Below are 19,124 nucleotides of genomic sequence, written 5' to 3' on the forward strand. Positions count from 1 at the left end.
ACAATTTGCACAAAAGAACTGAAGAGTCAAATTGTAGGGACAATTATCATCAATGTGACAGTCTTGTGAAAGCCCATGTAAGTCTTGAATGACAAGGTTACACTGAGTATTTTGCATGCAATGGTTACTTACCAGTTTCGTATTATTGGTGTATTTTTCTGCACAGAATCTTCTCTATTGGTAACCTGTTAACAAATTTTCTGCGCACAAGTCCATTCAGAATTATAGCACTAAGTACTGTAGAGGGAGCGGGATAACATTGTTACAGTCATTACAATGCTAAAAAAAAAAGGGTCAGTTTGACTGTGCAGCATACAGAGGTAAAAGACTGAAGTGTACACCATTTTATTAACAGTTACAAAAACCATATATTTCCTTCTGTCAGATGAAATTACAATACAAAATAATAAAGATTTCATCAAGACAGTAGCTAACAGTAATCACAGTTCTTTGAGTGACCAGTGGCGTACCTGAAGGTGTATTGCAGGTACTATGTACATCAAGAATGTTGATTTTACTTGAGAATTGGCTTGCTTATAAAAAAAGTGTGTTACAGTATTAATCTGTGGTATTATACCATCTACATATATCTCATAAATCATAAACGCATAATGGAATCAATATTAACACCAAATACACTGTTTTTCAAGTGTAAGATGACAAGCTCTTAATTAGCAGTTGATTAAACTAATGAATGAAATAGCTACATTATAAAATTAATCAGTCCTCAAAGATTATTGCAGCGCAATCAATATAGTATGCTTATTGTTTTCTGTGCTTAGACCACATTCTCTCCATCCTTGGAGGGACAAAACTGAATAACTGGTAATTATTCACATAAACTGTACCAAACACCAAACTGAATTTTTGACAAGATGTTTTTAGATTATTTTTGGAAGTCAAAAATATATTTCATCCCTACAAATCCTTTGGTTGACATTGCATTTGACAATGCTTCCTTGTATCTTTCAAATCCAATCAATGTATGTTTTGGAGGATTCAATTTCCTTTCGATTATAAGGTTGGTCAACTCTTCAAACATTCTAGATCTTTCAGGGCTGTTAGCATTTTCATTACTCCATCTTGTCATCCAATATCCACGGACAGTTATATTCTTAAATATAAGAGCTGATGTAGGCACAGTCACAGGTTCTCGGGACATCCCCCCATATGTAACCATAACACCACCACTGTCCAAATGTCTCATCACTTCAAGTGCATTTTTCCCTCCAACACAATTTAGTGCTAATGTTGGTCTTACTATAACACCTTTCTTGAAAAGATCTGTAGTCCTGAAAATATTAAGTATTTTAGAGTCTTTCTTAGATCAGAACATGTCACCAAGATTATTTACCATATTATACATTAAAGGAAAAATCCAAGGAGGAATATGATATGCACAAGAGAATAGATCACTGTTCTCCAAATTCAACAGTTGAACACAGGATGGATACATAAAAAGAGCAATTATTTGCTTCCTTAGTATGTAGAACAGCGGTATTTTGGTCTAACATTCCTGATACAGAGAATGATAAAACCAAAATTCCTGTAACACATACTGGCTGATGAAGAAGCAACATAAATCAGTGCATCATGTTAATGAAATTAGTTAGCAGTGTAATCCCAAAACTGTACAATATTTCTATCTTTCATTAATCCTTAGGCAAAGCAGAAATGTACAGATACTACAAAAGTTTTGGAGAGTTTCACTGAATTCGCTTAAGTCTTTTTATTTGGTAGCATTTAAGTTCAGAGGAAGTGAAGATATGAAGAAGTCTGCAGAATAAAGTGCTAACCCTCAGCTTAGTAATGATTAGTCTGATCATGTTATCTGTTATGTTTCGAATGCTTCACACTGGGACGTAGTAGACACACATGTAATATTAAAATAGCACTCTCTGCTATGTAATTTCTCCCACCTCTTTGTATTTATGTTCTAGAATCTGAACTTAACCACACATACAGCATACAATGTCTCAAAATACACCTTGTGGGTTAGTACTATCTTCCACTGATCCTTTTATATTTAAATTTATGTACATTACTCTGTGATCAGTTGAGGATTGCAACTGTATAACATAAGTTACAAAACTTCACTTTCCTTTCATTTCAAATAACAGTTTGGCATAAAGCATTCCAATAACACACTGCCATATTCATGTGCCCATTATTATTATCATTACATTATTTTGTGTAGAACACACTTCGGCATGGCAAGTGAAAAAACTCTGCATTGCAAGTAAAAGGAATGTGTACTAAATGCCAAAGTATCACAAACACTTTGTGCTGTACTATCATTGGTAACAAAATAGTGACTAAAGGAAAAAATTGTGAAATTTTGTATATATACAAGGTGCGGCTAGAAAAAAACCGGACTGATGCTGGAAAAAACATTTATTTACAATTTCATGTTATCTCCTTCAATGTACTCTCCTCCTCGGTCTCTACACCGCTCCATACGAATTTTCCACTGTTCATAGCAATGCTGCAGATCATTTTCGGTAAGTCCATACATTACTTCCATCGCTTTTTCTTTTACTGCTTCAACAGTCTCAAATCCAGTTCCTTTCAAAGCTGACTTGACTTTAGGGAAAAGAAAAAAGTCACAGGGGGCCAAATCAGGTGAGTAGGGTGGATGATCTAAGATGGGAATGTTGTGTTTTGCCAAAAACGTCTTCACTGACAACGCACTGTGAGCTGGGGCATTGTCTTGGTGAAGGATCCATGACTTTTTTCTCCACAAATCGTTCCGTTTTCTCCGTACTCGTTCACGTAGGGTAGCCAGGATGCTAATGTAGTAATGCTGATTCACTGTTTGTCCCTCTGGTACCCAATCAATGTGCACAATCCTTTTGATGTCAAAAAAAAAAAAAAAAAAACAGTCATCATTGCCTTGAATTTCGATTTTGACAGTCGTGCTTTTTTTTGTCGTGGAGAACCAGGAGTTTTCCAATGCGTCGATTGGCGTTCAGTTTCGGGATCGTAAGTAAAAAACCACGATTCATCGCAAGTAATAACATTTTGTAAGAAGGTGGAATCACTTTCAATGTTTTCCAGGATGTCAGAACAAATCATTCTTCGGCGTTCCTTCTGTTCAATTGTGAGACACTTTGGAACCATTTTTGAACACACTTTGTTCATGGTGAAACTTTCACGAAGAATCTGCCTAACACTTTCCTTGTCAACTCCTGTTAACTCAGACACTGCTCTGATTGTTAAACGGCGATTTTGTCGAACAAGTTTACCGATTTTTTCAATGTTTGCATCAGTTTTTGCTGACAATGGTCTGCCAGTGCGAGTGTCATCACTGGTGTCTTCGCGGCCATCTTTAAATCGTTTAAACCACTCAAACACTTGTGTTCGCGATAAACAATCATCGCCGTACACTTGTTGTAACATTACAAACGTTTCACTTGCAGATTTTCCTAGTTTGAAACAAAATTTGATGTTAACACGCTCTTCTTTCTGTACACTCAACATTTTCCGACGCACAGACAAAACGTCAACTACTTAAAACAGACGCCACGGGCAGACTGAGTGCAGGAGGCAGATGAAACTCGAGCAGTAGGCGGAGCGAGTGTCACGTGACAGGCCACGCGACTTTTAGCCTTATTGCATTCGTTTTATTGTTTCACCAGTACTAGTCCGGTTTTTTTCTAGCCACACCTCGTACATATATATACAGGGCTATTACAAATGATTGAAGCGATTTCATAAATTCACTGTAGCTCCATTCATTGACATATGGTCAAGACACACTACAGATACGTAGAAAAACTCAAAGTTTTGTTCAAACGCCTGGAATCCTTACCCAATCTGTTACCCCCGGAAACCATCCTTGTAACCATTGGTGCCACTTCCTTATAAACAAATATTCCGCACGTCCAGGGCCTCGCTGCGATGGAGCACTTCCTTTCACGCCGATCACCTGCCACCCTACCTAAAACCTCTTTCCCTCATTACCTTAGCCAGCTTCATCCGGACCCACAACTTCTTCACTTTTGAAGGCCAGACATACCAACAATTAAAGGGAACAGCCATGGGTACCAGGATGGCCCCCTCGTACGCCAACCTATTCATGGGTCGCTTAGAGGAAGCCTTCTTGGTTACCCAGGCCGCCAACCCAAAGTTTGGTACAGATTTATTGATGACATCTTCATGATCTGGACTCACAGTAAAGAACTCCAGAATTTCCTCTCCAACCTCAACTCCTTTGGTTCCATCACATTCACCTGGTCCTACTCCAAATTCCATGCCACTTTCCTTGACATTGACCTCCATCTGTCCAATGGCCAGCTTCACACGTCCATCCACATCAAACCCACCAACAAGCAACAGTACCTCCCTTATGACAGCTGCCACCCATTCCACATCAAACGGTCCCTTCCCTACAGCCTAGGTCTTCGTGGCAAACGAATCTGCTCCAGTCCGGAATCCCTGAACCATTACACCAACAACCTGAAAACAGCTTTTGCATCCTGCAACTACCCTCCTGAACTGGTACAGAAGCAAATAACCAGAGCCACTTCCCCATCCCCTCGAACCCAGAACCTCCCATAGAAGAACCACAAAAGTGCCCCACTTGTGACAGGATACTTTCCGGGACTGGATCAGACTCTGAAAGTGGCTCTCCAGCAGGGATACGACTTCCTCAAATCCTGCCCTGAAATGAGATCCATCCTTCATGAAATCCTCCCCACTCCACCAAGAGTGTCTTTCGCCGTCCACCTAACCTTCGTAACCTCTTAGTTCATCCCTATTAAATCCCCAAACCACCTTCCCTACCCTTGTAACTGCCCCCGGTGTAAAACCTGTCCCATGCACCCTCCCACCACCACCACCACCACCACCACCTACTCCCGTCCTGTAACCCGGAAGGCGTACATGATCAAAGGCAGAGCCACATGTGAAAGCACCCACGTGATTTACCAACTGACCTGCCTACACTGTGAAGCTTTCTATGTGGGAATGACCAGCAACAAACTGTCCATACGCATGAATGGACACAGGCAGACAGTGTTTGTTGGTAATGATGATCACCCTGTGGCTAAACATGCCTTGTCCTTTTTTCCCCCTAACGTAAGTCTATCCGCTCCCGGGATTGTAATGACTCCTTACCCTCTCCCTTAAAACCCACATTCTTTCGTCTTTCCCTCTCCTTCTCTCTTTCCTGATGAAGCAATCGTTGGTTGCAAAAGCTAGAATTTTGTGTGTATGATTGTGTTTGTTCGTGTGTTTATCAACCTGCCAGCGCTTTCGTATGGTAAGTCACACACACACATATATATATATATATATATATATATATATATATATATATATATATATATATATATATATATACTGTGACTTACCAAACGGCAAAGCGCTGGTAGATAGACACAATAAAAAAAACACACAAAATTTCAAGCTTTCGAAACCCACGGTTGCTTCATCAGGAAAGAGGGAAGGAGAGGGAAAGACGAAAGGATGTGGGTTTTAAGGGAGAGGGTAAGGAGTCATTCCAATCCCGGGAGCGGAAAGACTTACCTTGGGGGGAAAAAGGGACACGTATACACTCACATACAGAGTACATTCTTCTAGACAAGCCCTCAACCGGCATTGACAGCCTGCCAGTTCCCTCCAACCCTGTGAACCCTTATTAGCAAGTAAAGTGTCTCCTGCTGTTGTATAAGAAATCAGACAAGATTTGCACCAAATGAGGTAGCCCAGTGGTTAGCACACTGGACTCGCATTTGGGAGGACGATGGTTCAAACCCTGTCTGGGCATCCTGATTTAGGTTTTCTGTGATTTCCCAAAACGCTTGAGGCAAATGCCAGGATGATTCCTTTGTGAAAAGGCAGGGCCGACTTCCTTCCCTAATCCGATGGGACAGATGACCCTGCTGTTTGGTCTCCCCCCCCCCCCCCCCTCCAATATCAATCAGTCAACAAGATTTGCAGAGTTAACAATTGCTTAATTGTTTTCTCTGAGTCTGAAATCATCATATTTATATACAGGGCGAACCACCTAAAACTAGCACCACAAATATTGCAAAAATGGAAAGTCCTGTTGATATGCGGTTTACACAGAATGCGTTGGTAGTTAGGGGCCCACATTGTTAGAAATCAGCAGATTGATTTAATACTTAGAAAGCTTATTTTTGTGTAAACACACACTGTTTCAAAAGGAACAATACCTATTGACATTAACTAAAAGTAGAATAAATTAGAATGTCAGTGATGTTTGTTGCAAGATTCTAGTGTGAGTCACTTATGAGATACCGTAGTTTGAAAAGGTCCCACACCGACACTTGTATAATACCTTTGGCACCTGCTAAAGAACAACATAAGTGCATACGCTGGTTATGTGGATTCTGACCAGTAATGAGACAACTGACCATCACAGGTTGTGTTCAAAATGACCACCAGCAGCAGCAATACGTGCTTCCAGTCTGGTATGGAGTGACTACTGTAACTTGCTAGCATTCCAGCGGAGATGTCTGAGCAGGCTTCAGTAATACGTCGTTGTATGTCATCAGGTGTAGTTGAGTCCTTGTTGACAGTGTCTTTCCTACAGAAAAATGCCTGGAGGTGCCAAACCCAGAAAAAGGGCCAGCCAAGGTACAGGGTCCTCTGTGTCCAGTCCAACTACAAGGGTGATTTTGAAAAGTTCCTGGAATCACCACAAGAGGTCAGCACTAGCGCAAAGAGTTGTTCACGTGATATTCATTGGACTGTTGCCTGTAAACACGTGCCACATCAGTGCTCTTGGAAGAGAGCTGTGGTGGTGACGTGGCTCTGTTGCTGTCCCTGCATAGTGATTTGCGAAGATGAAAAAAAATCTAGATTTGAGCTGTGATTAAGTACTTCGTAAAGAAAGGTATGAAAGCTAAGGACATTCATGTCGATTTCCAGAATACATTGGGGACTCTGTTCCTTCATATTCAACTGTTTCCAAGTGCACAAACGAATTTAAATTTGTTTTGGAGAGCCTAGATGATGACGTCTGCAGTGGTTGGCCAAGATGTGTCACTACTTGAGAAATCGTTGCAAAAGAACACAACATGGTCATGGAGGATCGCCAACTGAAATTGTGTGAAATTGCTCACACTTGCCAGAGGTCATCTGAAAGGGTATACACATTGCAACAAAAATACATGAAAAAAGGCCAGATTTAGCAAGGAAGAAAGTCATCTTCCATGAAGACAATGCGCGCCCACACGTATGTGCCATCGCCATGGCAAAATTACATGAACTAAGGTATGAATTGTTGAAACAACCACCTTATTCACCTGATATGGCTCCGTCAGACTTCCATCTCTTCCCAAAACAAAATTTTTCTTGGTGGATGAAGATTCACTTCAAACGAATAATTGATAGTTGGATTTGACAATTATTTTAGAGGCCTGGATGAAACTCATTTTCGAGATGGGATCAAGGCACTGGAAAATCGTTGGACCAAGTGCATTACTCTACAAGGAGACTACACTGAAAATTAGAAAAAGTTTCAATGATGTAAGTACTTTTTTCTATTCTGATCTGAGAACCTTTCAAACCACCTTCGTATTTGGAAACAATTCATGAAGACATGCTCTAGTACTTTTTGCACAATGGGCTGGACAGCCATCATGTTGGTACCACTGGTTACTCCTAGTCTGCAGTGGTATACCTTCTAGCATCAATGGAAGATGGTCGGTCTGTTAGGAGGCTGCAATCGTTGCAGACATTCAATGTTCCGTCAATAAAACACAGGCCTATGAACTGTTGGTTCATTATCCCACACCATATGTTTACATTCGATGGACACTGACAGTCCACCTGATGAAGCCAATGAGGATTGTTAACAGACTAATAGTGCATGATTCAGCAGTTTGCCTGGCCATGACTGGTAAATGTGTCTTCATCACTAAACAAGATACACGATACGTCTAGTGTATTCTGTCACAATGCCCATGTGCAGAAGTTAACACAATTCTCATAATTGTTTCCATTCAGCTCTTGATGGAGAGAGAGATATGATAGGGATGGAACCTATGTCAATGGAGAATGTGTAGGACACTTGCCTGACTCGTGCCACTTACTTGTGCGTTTGCACGGGAGTTGATGTACGTATCAACTGCAACAGCAGCAAGAACATTAATTTCCCCCTCTTCTGTCATCACTTGCATCCTTCTGTTATGTTGTCAAGATGTTACATTACCATTTTCATGTAAATGGTTGAAGAGGTTGATAAATGAGTGCAGAGATGGTTGACGTCTACTGGAATACCTACACTCTCCATATACTGTGAGCATGTTGGCTTTTTCTGCACTGATAAATCCCTTTGTCCACTCATGACCTACTGCTTGGAGTGTTACACACTAACTGATTAGCAAACTGCAATGCACTTAAGGAACACTGTAAGCAAAAGTTACAACATTGTACCTAGCAATTATGCAAGATGAATGGCACAAACAACTGTGAGTCTGGAGACTTGATAAATCGTAAATGACTTGCACTAGAACCTTGCAACAAACACCACTGACATTCTAATTTACCCTAATTCTAATCTGTTACAGTCAACAGGCAATGTTCCATTTAACAAAGCGTACGTATGTACAAAACTTCAGTTTTTACATATTATTACAATCTGTTTACTGGCTAAAAATATGAACTTCTGATTACCAATCCATTCTGTGAAAACCACACAACAGCAGTTTTTATTTCCGCCATGCTCGTGGTGCAAGTTTTAGGTGAAATCCCCTGTATATTCAATGCCACAAATTAGACATCAGTTATGAAATAACTGTATAAAGATTAATTTAGAGAAGTGAGTGTGAGTGAGTGTGTGTGTGAAGAGAGAGAGAGAGAGAGAGAGAGAGAGAGAGAGAGAAGCTACTTTTTGGAGACTGACATTCCCTTGCCTGGAGCCAAAGTAACTGGATGAACTGATGCTACTTACAAAAGTGGCTAATGGGGACTATGCTCTTTTGTGGTATCTACATAGTACCATGGATTAAGCAACCACAAATTGATGACAGCTACATCTCAGTTAATACAAACAGGGGTAAAAATTGTGCCTGCCTTTGTAATGTTGATATTACCTGCAACTTAATGGAATGCGTCAAGTTAATATGCGCAAGAACATGGAATTTAAATTGTGTACAGCTTTATTATGGTCTGGGAATGGCTATAACTTTACTGACTGCACGGGAATGGCTTTAATTTTAATGATTGCACGGAATGGAATTTTAATTCTAAAACTAGTTAAATCTACAGGGGCTAGCCATTTTTTACCTACAGGAGGCAGAAATCCCTGCTCAAATGATAAAGACATACAATGAATTAAAAACATTATATGCCTACCTGAGAAAAAAGTATTTACGTGGATGAGGAGGGGACAGCAGGTCACTTAGCAGGCAGGTTAATGGAGGTGCACAAGATAAGAGAAGGAGAAAGGGAAGCATAAGTGAAGAAAGAGGGCAAGATCAAAAGATGTGATTCTACACATCTGCTTTAACTATGATGTCATCAAAATGGCGCACACCACTATTTCCATAGACCATAGATAGCTATGGTCTGTGCTTGTTTCAAGTGTATACAATGATGGCACTCATTACATGTGCAACCAACCACAAACAACATGTGAAATACTTACACCAGTCATAAAATAAACTAGTGAGACAACTGGTGGAACTAGGGAATTTTGGGCAGGTTAGATTAGATTAGATTAGATTAATACTAGTTCCATGGATCATGAATACGATATTTCGTAATGATGTGGAACGAGTCGAATTTTCCAATACATGACATAATTAGGTTAATTTAACAACATACTTAAGTTAATATAACAACTTTATTTTATTGTGTTTTTGTTTTTCTTTATTTATTATTTTTATTTTTTAATTTTTTTTTTCTTAATTTATATCTAAAAATTCCTCTATGGAGTAGAAGGAGTTGTCATTCAGAAATTCTTTTAATTTCTTCTTAAATACTTGTTGGTTATCTGTCAGACTTTTGATACTATTTGGTAAGTGACCAAAGACTTTAGTGCCAGTATAATTCACCCCTTTCTGTGCCAAAGTTAGATTTAATCTTGAATAGTGAAGATCATCCTTTCTCCTAGTATTGTAGTTATGCACACTGCTATTACTTTTGAATTGGGTTTGGTTGTTAATAACAAATTTCATAAGCGAGTATATATACTGAGAAGCTACTGTGAATATCCCTAGATCCTTAAATAAATGTCTGCAGGATGATCTTGGGTGGACTCCAGCTATTATTCTGATTACACGCTTTTGTGCAATAAATACTTTATTCCTCAGTGATGAATTACCCCAAAATATGATGCCATATGAAAGCAATGAGTGAAAATAGGCGTAGTAAGCTAATTTACTAAGATGTTTATCACCAAAATTTGCAATGACCCTTATTGCATAAGTAGCTGAACTCAAACGTTTCAGCAGATCATCAATGTGTTTCTTCCAATTTAATCTCTCATCAATGGACACACCTAAAAATTTGCAATATTCTACCTTAGCTATATGCTTCTGATTAAGGTCTATATTTATTAATGGCGTCATACCATTCACTGTACGGAACTGTATGTACTGTGTCTTATCAAAATTCAGTGAGAGTCCGTTTACAAGGAACCACTTAGTAATTTTCTGAAAGACAGTATTGACAATTTCATCAGTTAATTCTTGTTTGTCAGGTGTGATTACTATACTTGTATCATCAGCAAAGAGAACTAACTTTGCCTCTTCATGAATATAGAATGGCAAGTCATTAATATATAATAAGAACAACAAAGGACCCAAGACTGACCCTTGTGGAACCCCATTCTTGATAGTTCCCCAGTTTGAGGAATGTGCTGATCTTTGCATGTTACGAGAACTACTTATTTCTACTTTCTGCACTCTTCCAGTTAGGTAAGAATTAAACCATTTGTGCACTGCCCCACTCATGCCACAATACTTGAGCTTGTCTAGCAGAATTTCATGATTTACACAATCAAAAGCCTTTGAGAGATCACAAAAAATCCCAATGGGTGGTGTTCGGTTATTTAGATCATTCAAAATTTGACTGGTGAAAGCATATATGGCATTTTCTGTTGAAAAACCTTTCTGGAAACCAAACTGACATTTTGTTAGTACTTCATTTTTACAGATATGTGAAGCTACTCTTGAATACATTACTTTCTCAAAAATTTTGGATAAAGCTGTTAGAAGGGAGATTGGACGGTAATTGTTGACATCAGATCTATCCCCCTTTTTATGCAAAGGTATAACAATAGCATATTTCAGCCTATCAGGGAAAATGCCCTGTTCCAGAGAGCTATTACACAGGTGGCTGAGAATCTTACTTATCTGTTGAGAACAAGCTTTTAGTATTTTGCTGTAAATGCCATCAATTCCATGTGAGTTTTTGCTTTTAAGCAAGTTTATTATTTTCCTAATTTCAGAGGGAGAAGTGGGTGAGATTTCAATTGTATCAAATTGCATAGGTATGGCCTCTTCCATTAACAGCCTAGCATCTTCTAATGAACACCTGGATCCTACTATATCCACAACATTTAGAAAATGATTATTAAAAATATTTTCCACTTCTGACTTTTTGTTCGTAAAGTTTTCATTCAATTTGATGGTAATACTGTCTTCCTCTGCTCTTGGTTGACCTGTTTCTCTTTTAATAATATTCCAAATTGTTTTAATTTTATTATCAGAGTTGCTGATTTCAGACATGATACACATACTCCTGGATTTTTTAATAACTTTTCTTAATATAACACAGTAGTTTTTATAATTTTTGATAGTTTCTGGGTCACTACTCTTTCTTGCTGTCAGATACATTTCCCTTTTCCGGTTACAAGATATTTTTATACCCTTAGCAAGCCATGGCTTGTTACAAGGTTTCTTACGAGTATATTTAACTATTTTCTTGGGGAAGCAGTTTTCAAATGCATTTACAAAAATGTCATGAAATAAATTATATTTTAAATTGGCATCAGGTTCACGGTACACCTCATCCCAGTCTAACTGCTGTAGGCTTTCCCTGAAATTTGCAATTGTTAAATCGTTGACTGGACGTACTACTTTGGAGGACTGTTTAGTATTGCTGAATGGAGCTATGTCATATATTGTAACTAGCTGTGCACCATGATCAGAAAGACCATTCTCAACAGGCTGAGCATTTATCTGGTTAAACTTATCTTGGTCTATAAAGAAGTTATCTATCAGTGAGCTGCTATCCTTTACCACCCGAGTAGGAAAATCAATAACGGGTGTCAAATTGAAAGAACCGAGTAATACTTCAAGGTCATTTTTCCTATTACCCTCTTTCAGAGAATCTACATTGAAGTCCCCACAAATAATAATTTGCTTCCCCCTGTCTGACAGATAGCACAACAAGGAGTCCAAATTTTTCAGAAATAGATGAAAATTTCCTGATGGGGACCTATATACAGTTACAATTATAAATGTGCCTTTATTTAATTTAAGCTCACAGGCACATGCTTCTATATGTTTCTCTACACAAAACTTTTTTGTTTCTATACTTTTTGCACAATGATAACTTTTGACATATATGGCAACTCCTCCTTTCTCCATATTTTCTCTCATTACATGTGCAGAGAGCTTATATCCACTTACATTTACCTTATCCATATCAGTAACAATGTGATGCTCAGACAGGCATAGTATATCTATTTCATTCTCAGCTTCTAAATCTTCTAAACAAACTAGAAGCTCATCTACTTTATTCTTTAAACTCCCAATATTTTGATGAAATATACTTACATTATTTTTAATTATACTTTTATGAGAACCTTTCCTTATTCTAACATTTGCAGTACTCTCCTGTCTGAGTTTCTCATTGTGCTTAGGCCTAGTTCCTATACCAGTGGTCACACGGTGTTCAGAGAGGCAGATTATGTCAACTGGGTTGGGTGACTTTAATTCATCAATGCAATTACCTAGGACTGAGATACAACTTGGTGGAGATAAAATTTCTGGTGATTGGTGAAAATTTATAATTGATAGCTGTGATTGGTGATCCAATGTGCTAGAATTGTGCTGTTTAATTTCTTTCCTAAACTGAAGATTTGTTTCAATCCTGACCTCTCGTAGAACTTGACATCTTTCTGTCTTACCTATCCTAAAAAAGGTGCTGCTCCAACACCTGTAACCACTGGTATTTTACCATTCAGGGAGAAACTAAATATCTAACAATATGAGTAATGACACCATTCCAGAAAAAATATTAACAAAAAATCAAGCACAACCAAAAAATGCAAAAACAACCCATTGGTATTGTGTATTTTGCTTGTCCTAGTCAGGTCAAACATAGCCCACAATATCACCAACCCACAACTAGTAGAACTAACTATTATCAAAACCTAACCAGACCAAAATAACAACACACTCCACAATCCCCACCACTACAACTACTAAATATGAACTTCAACTACCAACATAAACCACAAAATCCCCAAGAAAATTAAGCACACAAAGAAACATACTACACTAAATAAGAAAGTCTACCATACTTTGTTGTGAGATCCTTACCTAGTACCAAATGGAAAAAAATAACTTTCAAACCATGAACAACATGACAAACTAACAATATCAAAACTGAAAACAAATCAGCAACCTTCAGCTAATAACATTAACCTATCTCACTGACAAGGCAACAAAAGCCAACTCCCAAACCACTAAGTGACACACAGCACTAAGCCCAACACCGCACAAACATCTCTCTGACAATTAAAGACATAAACATCCCACACTAGAATGTGCCAACACTTATTCCAACATGCCCTCTACAAACATAATCCATTTCAAAGACGCCGCACCACAGTGACGTTACACAACAAAACACAGTTATGTCATGGGTCAAAGCACATGGGTGGAATCAGAATATCTGGTTAACCCCAAAAAAGGTATGAAGATCTGGGCGGTCAAAGATAATATATCGGTAATGCCTGGGCCAGTTCCTGTTCAAAGCTATCAGAAGGGAGGGATAGAGTGAGAAGTAAATATGAATATAAAAGAAAAGAAAATAGACTGGAAAGGATAATAGAAATACCGTGTAATAAATAACTAAACAGAGTTAACTGGAAGTGAAGGAAGTTGAGTGGTGGGACACTATTTTACAATGGGTCTGCAATGATGGCAGAATAAAAGGACATGTTGGAGTATAAGTTCATGTCTCCAGAGTTCAGAGAAACTGCTGTTGGTTGAAAAGGTTTAGATGACGTATGTGGTATACCACATATGCAGGTTTATGGAGTTTGGAGAAACTGCCGTTGGGTGGAATGGTTAAGATGACATATGTGGTATAACGTGTATGTAGGTTTACAAAGTCATTGTGTAATACGCAATCCATGATCATTACTGCCACCCAGAAGATGGATAGTGTATGTCCATTCATTTATTTTCCGGTTTACATAAAATATGTTGAAGTGAGCCCATGTCTGTTGGTAATTTGACTAGTTTTGCAGGTAGCTCTGGCTGTAATGTCATATGAATACTCAACAGTGGCACTGGAGTAGGTGGTGGTTGGTGGGCACATTAGGCAGGTTTTTCTGTAGTGGTTCCAGGGCTGTTAGCCTTGAGGCAGTGATGATGATCTGCATTATTAAAGTATTTTCTGCCCTGCCCCTTCCCCCACCCCACTACCACACCAAAATAAAAGTGAATAACAGTAGGTCAAAGTTCAACAGCTTTAAATTGTAGTATGCACTGTTCAATAAAATTAAGTTAAATATTAATAATACAGCAGCATATCAAGCCATCTTATAATGAGTAGATTTTGGAGAATTTTTAAAAGTAATTCTGGAGAATCGCGTAGTTCAATTGAATGTTTTCATTACCAAATACCAAGTACTATGTTACAACCTGAATACAGTGGTGTGATACACTGGCAACATATGAGTGATTTTTACAACTTCACTTGTGAACAGCATAATGATCTTATCTGGTTAGTATTATCAACAGAATGATAATTTGCATAGAACAAAATAAATATTTTCATACCTGAGTTCTTCCTCTGTCAGTACATATGTAGCTCCAAGCTCTGTCAGAAACTTCTTCAGTTCATCAATATCACTCCTGTTCCGAACAATATTGACAGATTTTATCCCCCAAGCTTTGCACAGCTGTATCACATTTTGCCCCGCTGCACTATTTGCACCATTTTGAATCACTGAATCTCCTTCAGATAAAGGTACAAAGTCTTTCAGCATACGGTATGCTGTACAGGGGTTAACAGTAAGTGTGGCAGCTTCCACGATGCCAATCTTGTCAGAGATCTATAAAAAAAACATGCATACCATAAGGAAGGGGGACAAAGAAATGACCACTTTTTCCACATCCAACTGACACCCATGATTCAAGAATTCCATAAATAATGTAGAGACACATTACTTGTGAACATAAACCACAATCTTTTCGGCTGACAGTTATTTATACGATTTCCTAATATTTTATCCATGTGGTTAAGTGGTTTTAGTTCATAAATATCCTAACTTTCTATGAGGGATAATACAGTGAAATTGCTGGAAATCAAAGGAACAACAGATTTATTGTACGTGAACCTAGTGACAGACAGTAACAGTGTGTTTTATACTTAACTTTTTCAAGAATCATATATTGCTAGAGTACTGCTTGTGTCATCATGTATTATAAGAAAGTGTAAGCTGACCCCAATGCTTTGGCCACCAGCCTTTTCTTTCAGGTAAGCTTAGGGCTTCATCAGCCACCACCAAGCCTAGCAGCCACCAGGGCAAAGCACCGCAGCATAACCTCATACCACATGAGCCAGAGATTGGCACCCGACCACACCTGTGGGATGTGGACCATCCAGTGGTGGTCACAAAAAACCAACCACATCTACATTTTGTGTAAAGGCTATGTGCTTTGCCTCCACTCCTAATTCTACTTACATGGAGCTCAAGTACTGGGGTCTTGGGAAACTCCAGACTCTGGACCTCAGCATATGAATGGTGGTTGGTTACGAATGACAGTTACCCGGTGTGTGCTGTATGGATGGATTCAGCCTCCAGCTGAAATGGGCAATGCATGGCGACTGTCTGCTCAATGCCCTGGCGACTGAATTAGTGCAAATAAATAGTATCTTGGCGACTGTTTCCCTGCAGCTGGAAAGAGCATCAAGCAGTGACATTGCCCCAGCACCCTGCATGTTATGTTGCTACAAGGCCATCATTATAAGAACAATGGTCAATGCTTCAGCGATATTGTCAGATGTGAAGTAACTCTCACAGTAGGAGCTAAAAGTGTACTGTACCGGGTCTTAACATTAAGAATTTAGGTGGATGACCAGTATTTGTTCCATGTGTACAGTGTTGGTGTTTGGATTTCTAAATCCTGTCCATTTTGGAAACAAAGCTATATGTTGAAACCAAACAACGGAATGTCCAGGTTAGAATATCAACAATATTACGTAAAGGATAAACTGCTACACATTGTAAAGATGACAGAGTTGCAGACATGCACAGCAAAATGACTGTTACATATTGAACTATTGGCCCAAGCCTTCTCCAGAAAAGAAAATACAGACATATTCACACAAGCAGGCGTACCTCATGCACATATGACCACATCTTCACCCAATGCAGCCAGAATACAACTCTTGTATTAAACAAAAGAAAGATTGCTGCCTTTGTTCAATGTGAGAATTGAAATATGCGTTCTGGCCGCAGTTGCTTGTGTGAAGGGGTGCGTGTTTCCTTTCCTGACGAAGGCTTTGGCCAAGATCTGAATGTATAACAGTCTTTTTGTTGTGCCTGTCTGCAATCCAGTGTGCCATCTTTACGGTAAGTAGCAATCTATCTTTTTCATAATATAGTTCACATTTCAACTATATAGTGAGTTGTATTCTTTGTTCCTCCAGTTATTTGTTTTCCATCTTGGACTTGAGAAGTACAAACAAAATTATTTTTCTGTAATAAATCTAATGTTATGAAAAACATTGTACTTTCATAAGTGTGACATATGGGAACAGTTAAAAGCTGCAAGTATGAAATAGGAGTGACCTGATTTGCACAAGTGTGCATTAAACGCATTCCTTGGTAATCTTTTTCTATTTATCATTTACCAACACAGGGGACATTTTTCAGTCAGTGTGTGTGTGTCTGTACTTTGGAGATTACTCTGTTTACCATTGAAGTCACACAAGTTTCAGCCTTCAATGAACACCTTTTTCATCTATGAAATTTTAAAACATTCATGATCCTTGTTGAGCATCTGTTACCTTTAAGAATGTCTCTCCCCCCCCCCCCCCCCTTTTCTGTTGTTTTTTTCTATACCAGTCTGTGTGGTTGTCTTTTCACATACCAAGTAATCCAGGGCTTTATAATTTATTCACCGAGCAGCAGAAGAACATACACATAAGGATTATAATTAGGCAAGCTTTGGAAGCCAGTAAATACTCCTTCAGGCAGAAGAGTTCAACCTTTCAAACCTTCTGCCTGAAGAAGAGCCACTGCCTCTGAAAGCTTGCCTAATTACAACCATATTTTATGTGTGTGTTCTGCTGCTGCTTGGTGAGTACATTTTTGTCCATTCAATTAAATTATATCGTCAAAAATTGGTTGTTTTCGGTTATATTAGGGGTTTATAATTTCTCATAAACAATCTGTCTAGACAACCAGCAGTTGATTAAGTATTTCATCATTGAGTCTATTATTTGGTGCAGATTTCATACAACACATCAGTTTAAAAAAAAAAAGAAAACTTGGGGGTGTGTGAAGTGTACCCCTCCAGCTCTGAGCAGTCTTGTAACAAAATGGAGCATGGACTTCACCTTTATGACAGAAAACGACTGCAACATTGCAACACCATTAGGGCTAGTAGGAACTGAAAAATTGTTGGCTGTACCCCTGTTACCATTATATCTTATTATGGGATCAATTCCATTCTGCTAGTAGAATGGCTACAGTTTGATGCTTAAAGACATGAAAGCCGAAATCTAATACATAATGTAGTCTGTGAGTATAGTGGTCACTGCTAGGGAGAAAAGCAATTCATTCTAGAAGCTTACCCGTTTTCATCACATAAACTGAGGGGCTGACAAAGAGAACAGCCTTTCAGACAGATTATCTATCAAGTCCGCTAACATCTTTACGAATAATTTTACTATACTGCAATGCAAAATGTCACCGTCTCTCTTTTCTGTTAGAAGGAGACCACTTTCCGCTAACAAAAAGACTACAATTTATCACCGGTACATAAAAACGCTGTATTTTTGAATCACACTTACTTTAATTAATTCATCCGCTTTACAGACTGCGTGTGTTCGCCATGTACCCCAAGCATTTAATTTTGGTACGACTCTATCGCCGACTTTCAAGTCGGTGACTCCATTGCCTACATCTGCAATTTCTCCAACACCTTCATTTCCCGGTATAGAAGGCAATTTTGGTTTTACAGCGTAGACACCCTGAATAGTGTTGATATCTGCGGGGTTTACAGGTGACGCCAACATGCGTATCATAACCTGAAATGATTATGGGCGTAGTACGCGGTACATAGTACAAAAAACTGCACGAAACATATTTTTGGGCAATTAGAAGTGAATATGATTTATGTTACTTCATGTTCAGCAGGGTTTCTTAGCTCTTCTTTTTCTTGTCGTACGACTTTTGGTGGGTCACCGTATTCTGAGTACACAAGTTTAGAGGAAAGTACACTCTGATTTCTGGCGAAAGTTACTATTGCATTATCATGACTAGCCTGTGCAACGAAGCTTGTCATGTTCCTCGATAAAAATTTCGACACACCCATCTTCCACACCATTCTAACCTCAACGCTCAAACTAACATATATATATCAAGTTTATACAATATCGATATCTCTGTTACTCATTTGTTCATGAAAGAAAGCCAGAATCGAGAATCGATTTAATGCTGAAATATTCGAGCAGGTGATATCGATGAAATATCGCGCAAATTTAGAATCAACAAAATTTTAGTTTACCGTTTGTTTATGATTTGATTCTGTAGAGTGTTTTTTCATAATTTCATATCTGCTTTGTGAATGATAATGGGTGAAAACTACATCTTCTTGAAAACCAATTACTATAACGAATGGACATGACATAAAATTGGCGGAAAGTTTTGCAATTATAAACGGTAAATAATAGAT

At 38.5% G+C, this 19,124-nt stretch overlaps 1 protein-coding gene across 1 annotated transcript; it reads right to left on the reverse strand.

Moving 5' to 3' along the window:
- Positions 1 to 331: 331 nt before the first annotated feature.
- On the reverse strand, positions 332 to 18,828 carry LOC126235906 (enoyl-[acyl-carrier-protein] reductase, mitochondrial). Its single transcript, XM_049944854.1, has 4 exons — positions 18,573 to 18,828; positions 18,241 to 18,477; positions 14,997 to 15,271; positions 332 to 1,292 (listed from the first exon to the last, which is right to left on the reverse strand). Exons 1-4 carry the CDS (start codon positions 18,774 to 18,776, stop codon positions 887 to 889), a joined length of 1,122 nt encoding a protein of 373 aa, XP_049800811.1. The 5' UTR covers positions 18,777 to 18,828; the 3' UTR covers positions 332 to 886.
- Positions 18,829 to 19,124: the final 296 nt, after the last annotated feature.

The sequence above is a fragment of the Schistocerca nitens genome, chromosome 2, assembly GCF_023898315.1.
Source record: "Schistocerca nitens isolate TAMUIC-IGC-003100 chromosome 2, iqSchNite1.1, whole genome shotgun sequence".
NCBI classification, from domain to species: Eukaryota; Metazoa; Arthropoda; class Insecta; order Orthoptera; family Acrididae; genus Schistocerca; species Schistocerca nitens.

Coding starts and splice junctions, on each gene's coding strand:
- LOC126235906 (XM_049944854.1), bottom strand. CDS start 18,776: ATGGTGTGGAAGATGGGTGTGTCGAAATTTTTATCGAGGAACATGACA. Junction 15,272..18,240: donor AAGCGGATGAATTAATTAAA/GTAAGTGTGATT, acceptor TTTTTTTTATAG/ATCTCTGACAAGATTGGCAT. Junction 1,293..14,996: donor CTGACAGAGGAAGAACTCAG/GTATGAAAATAT, acceptor TAATATTTTCAG/GACTACAGATCTTTTCAAGA.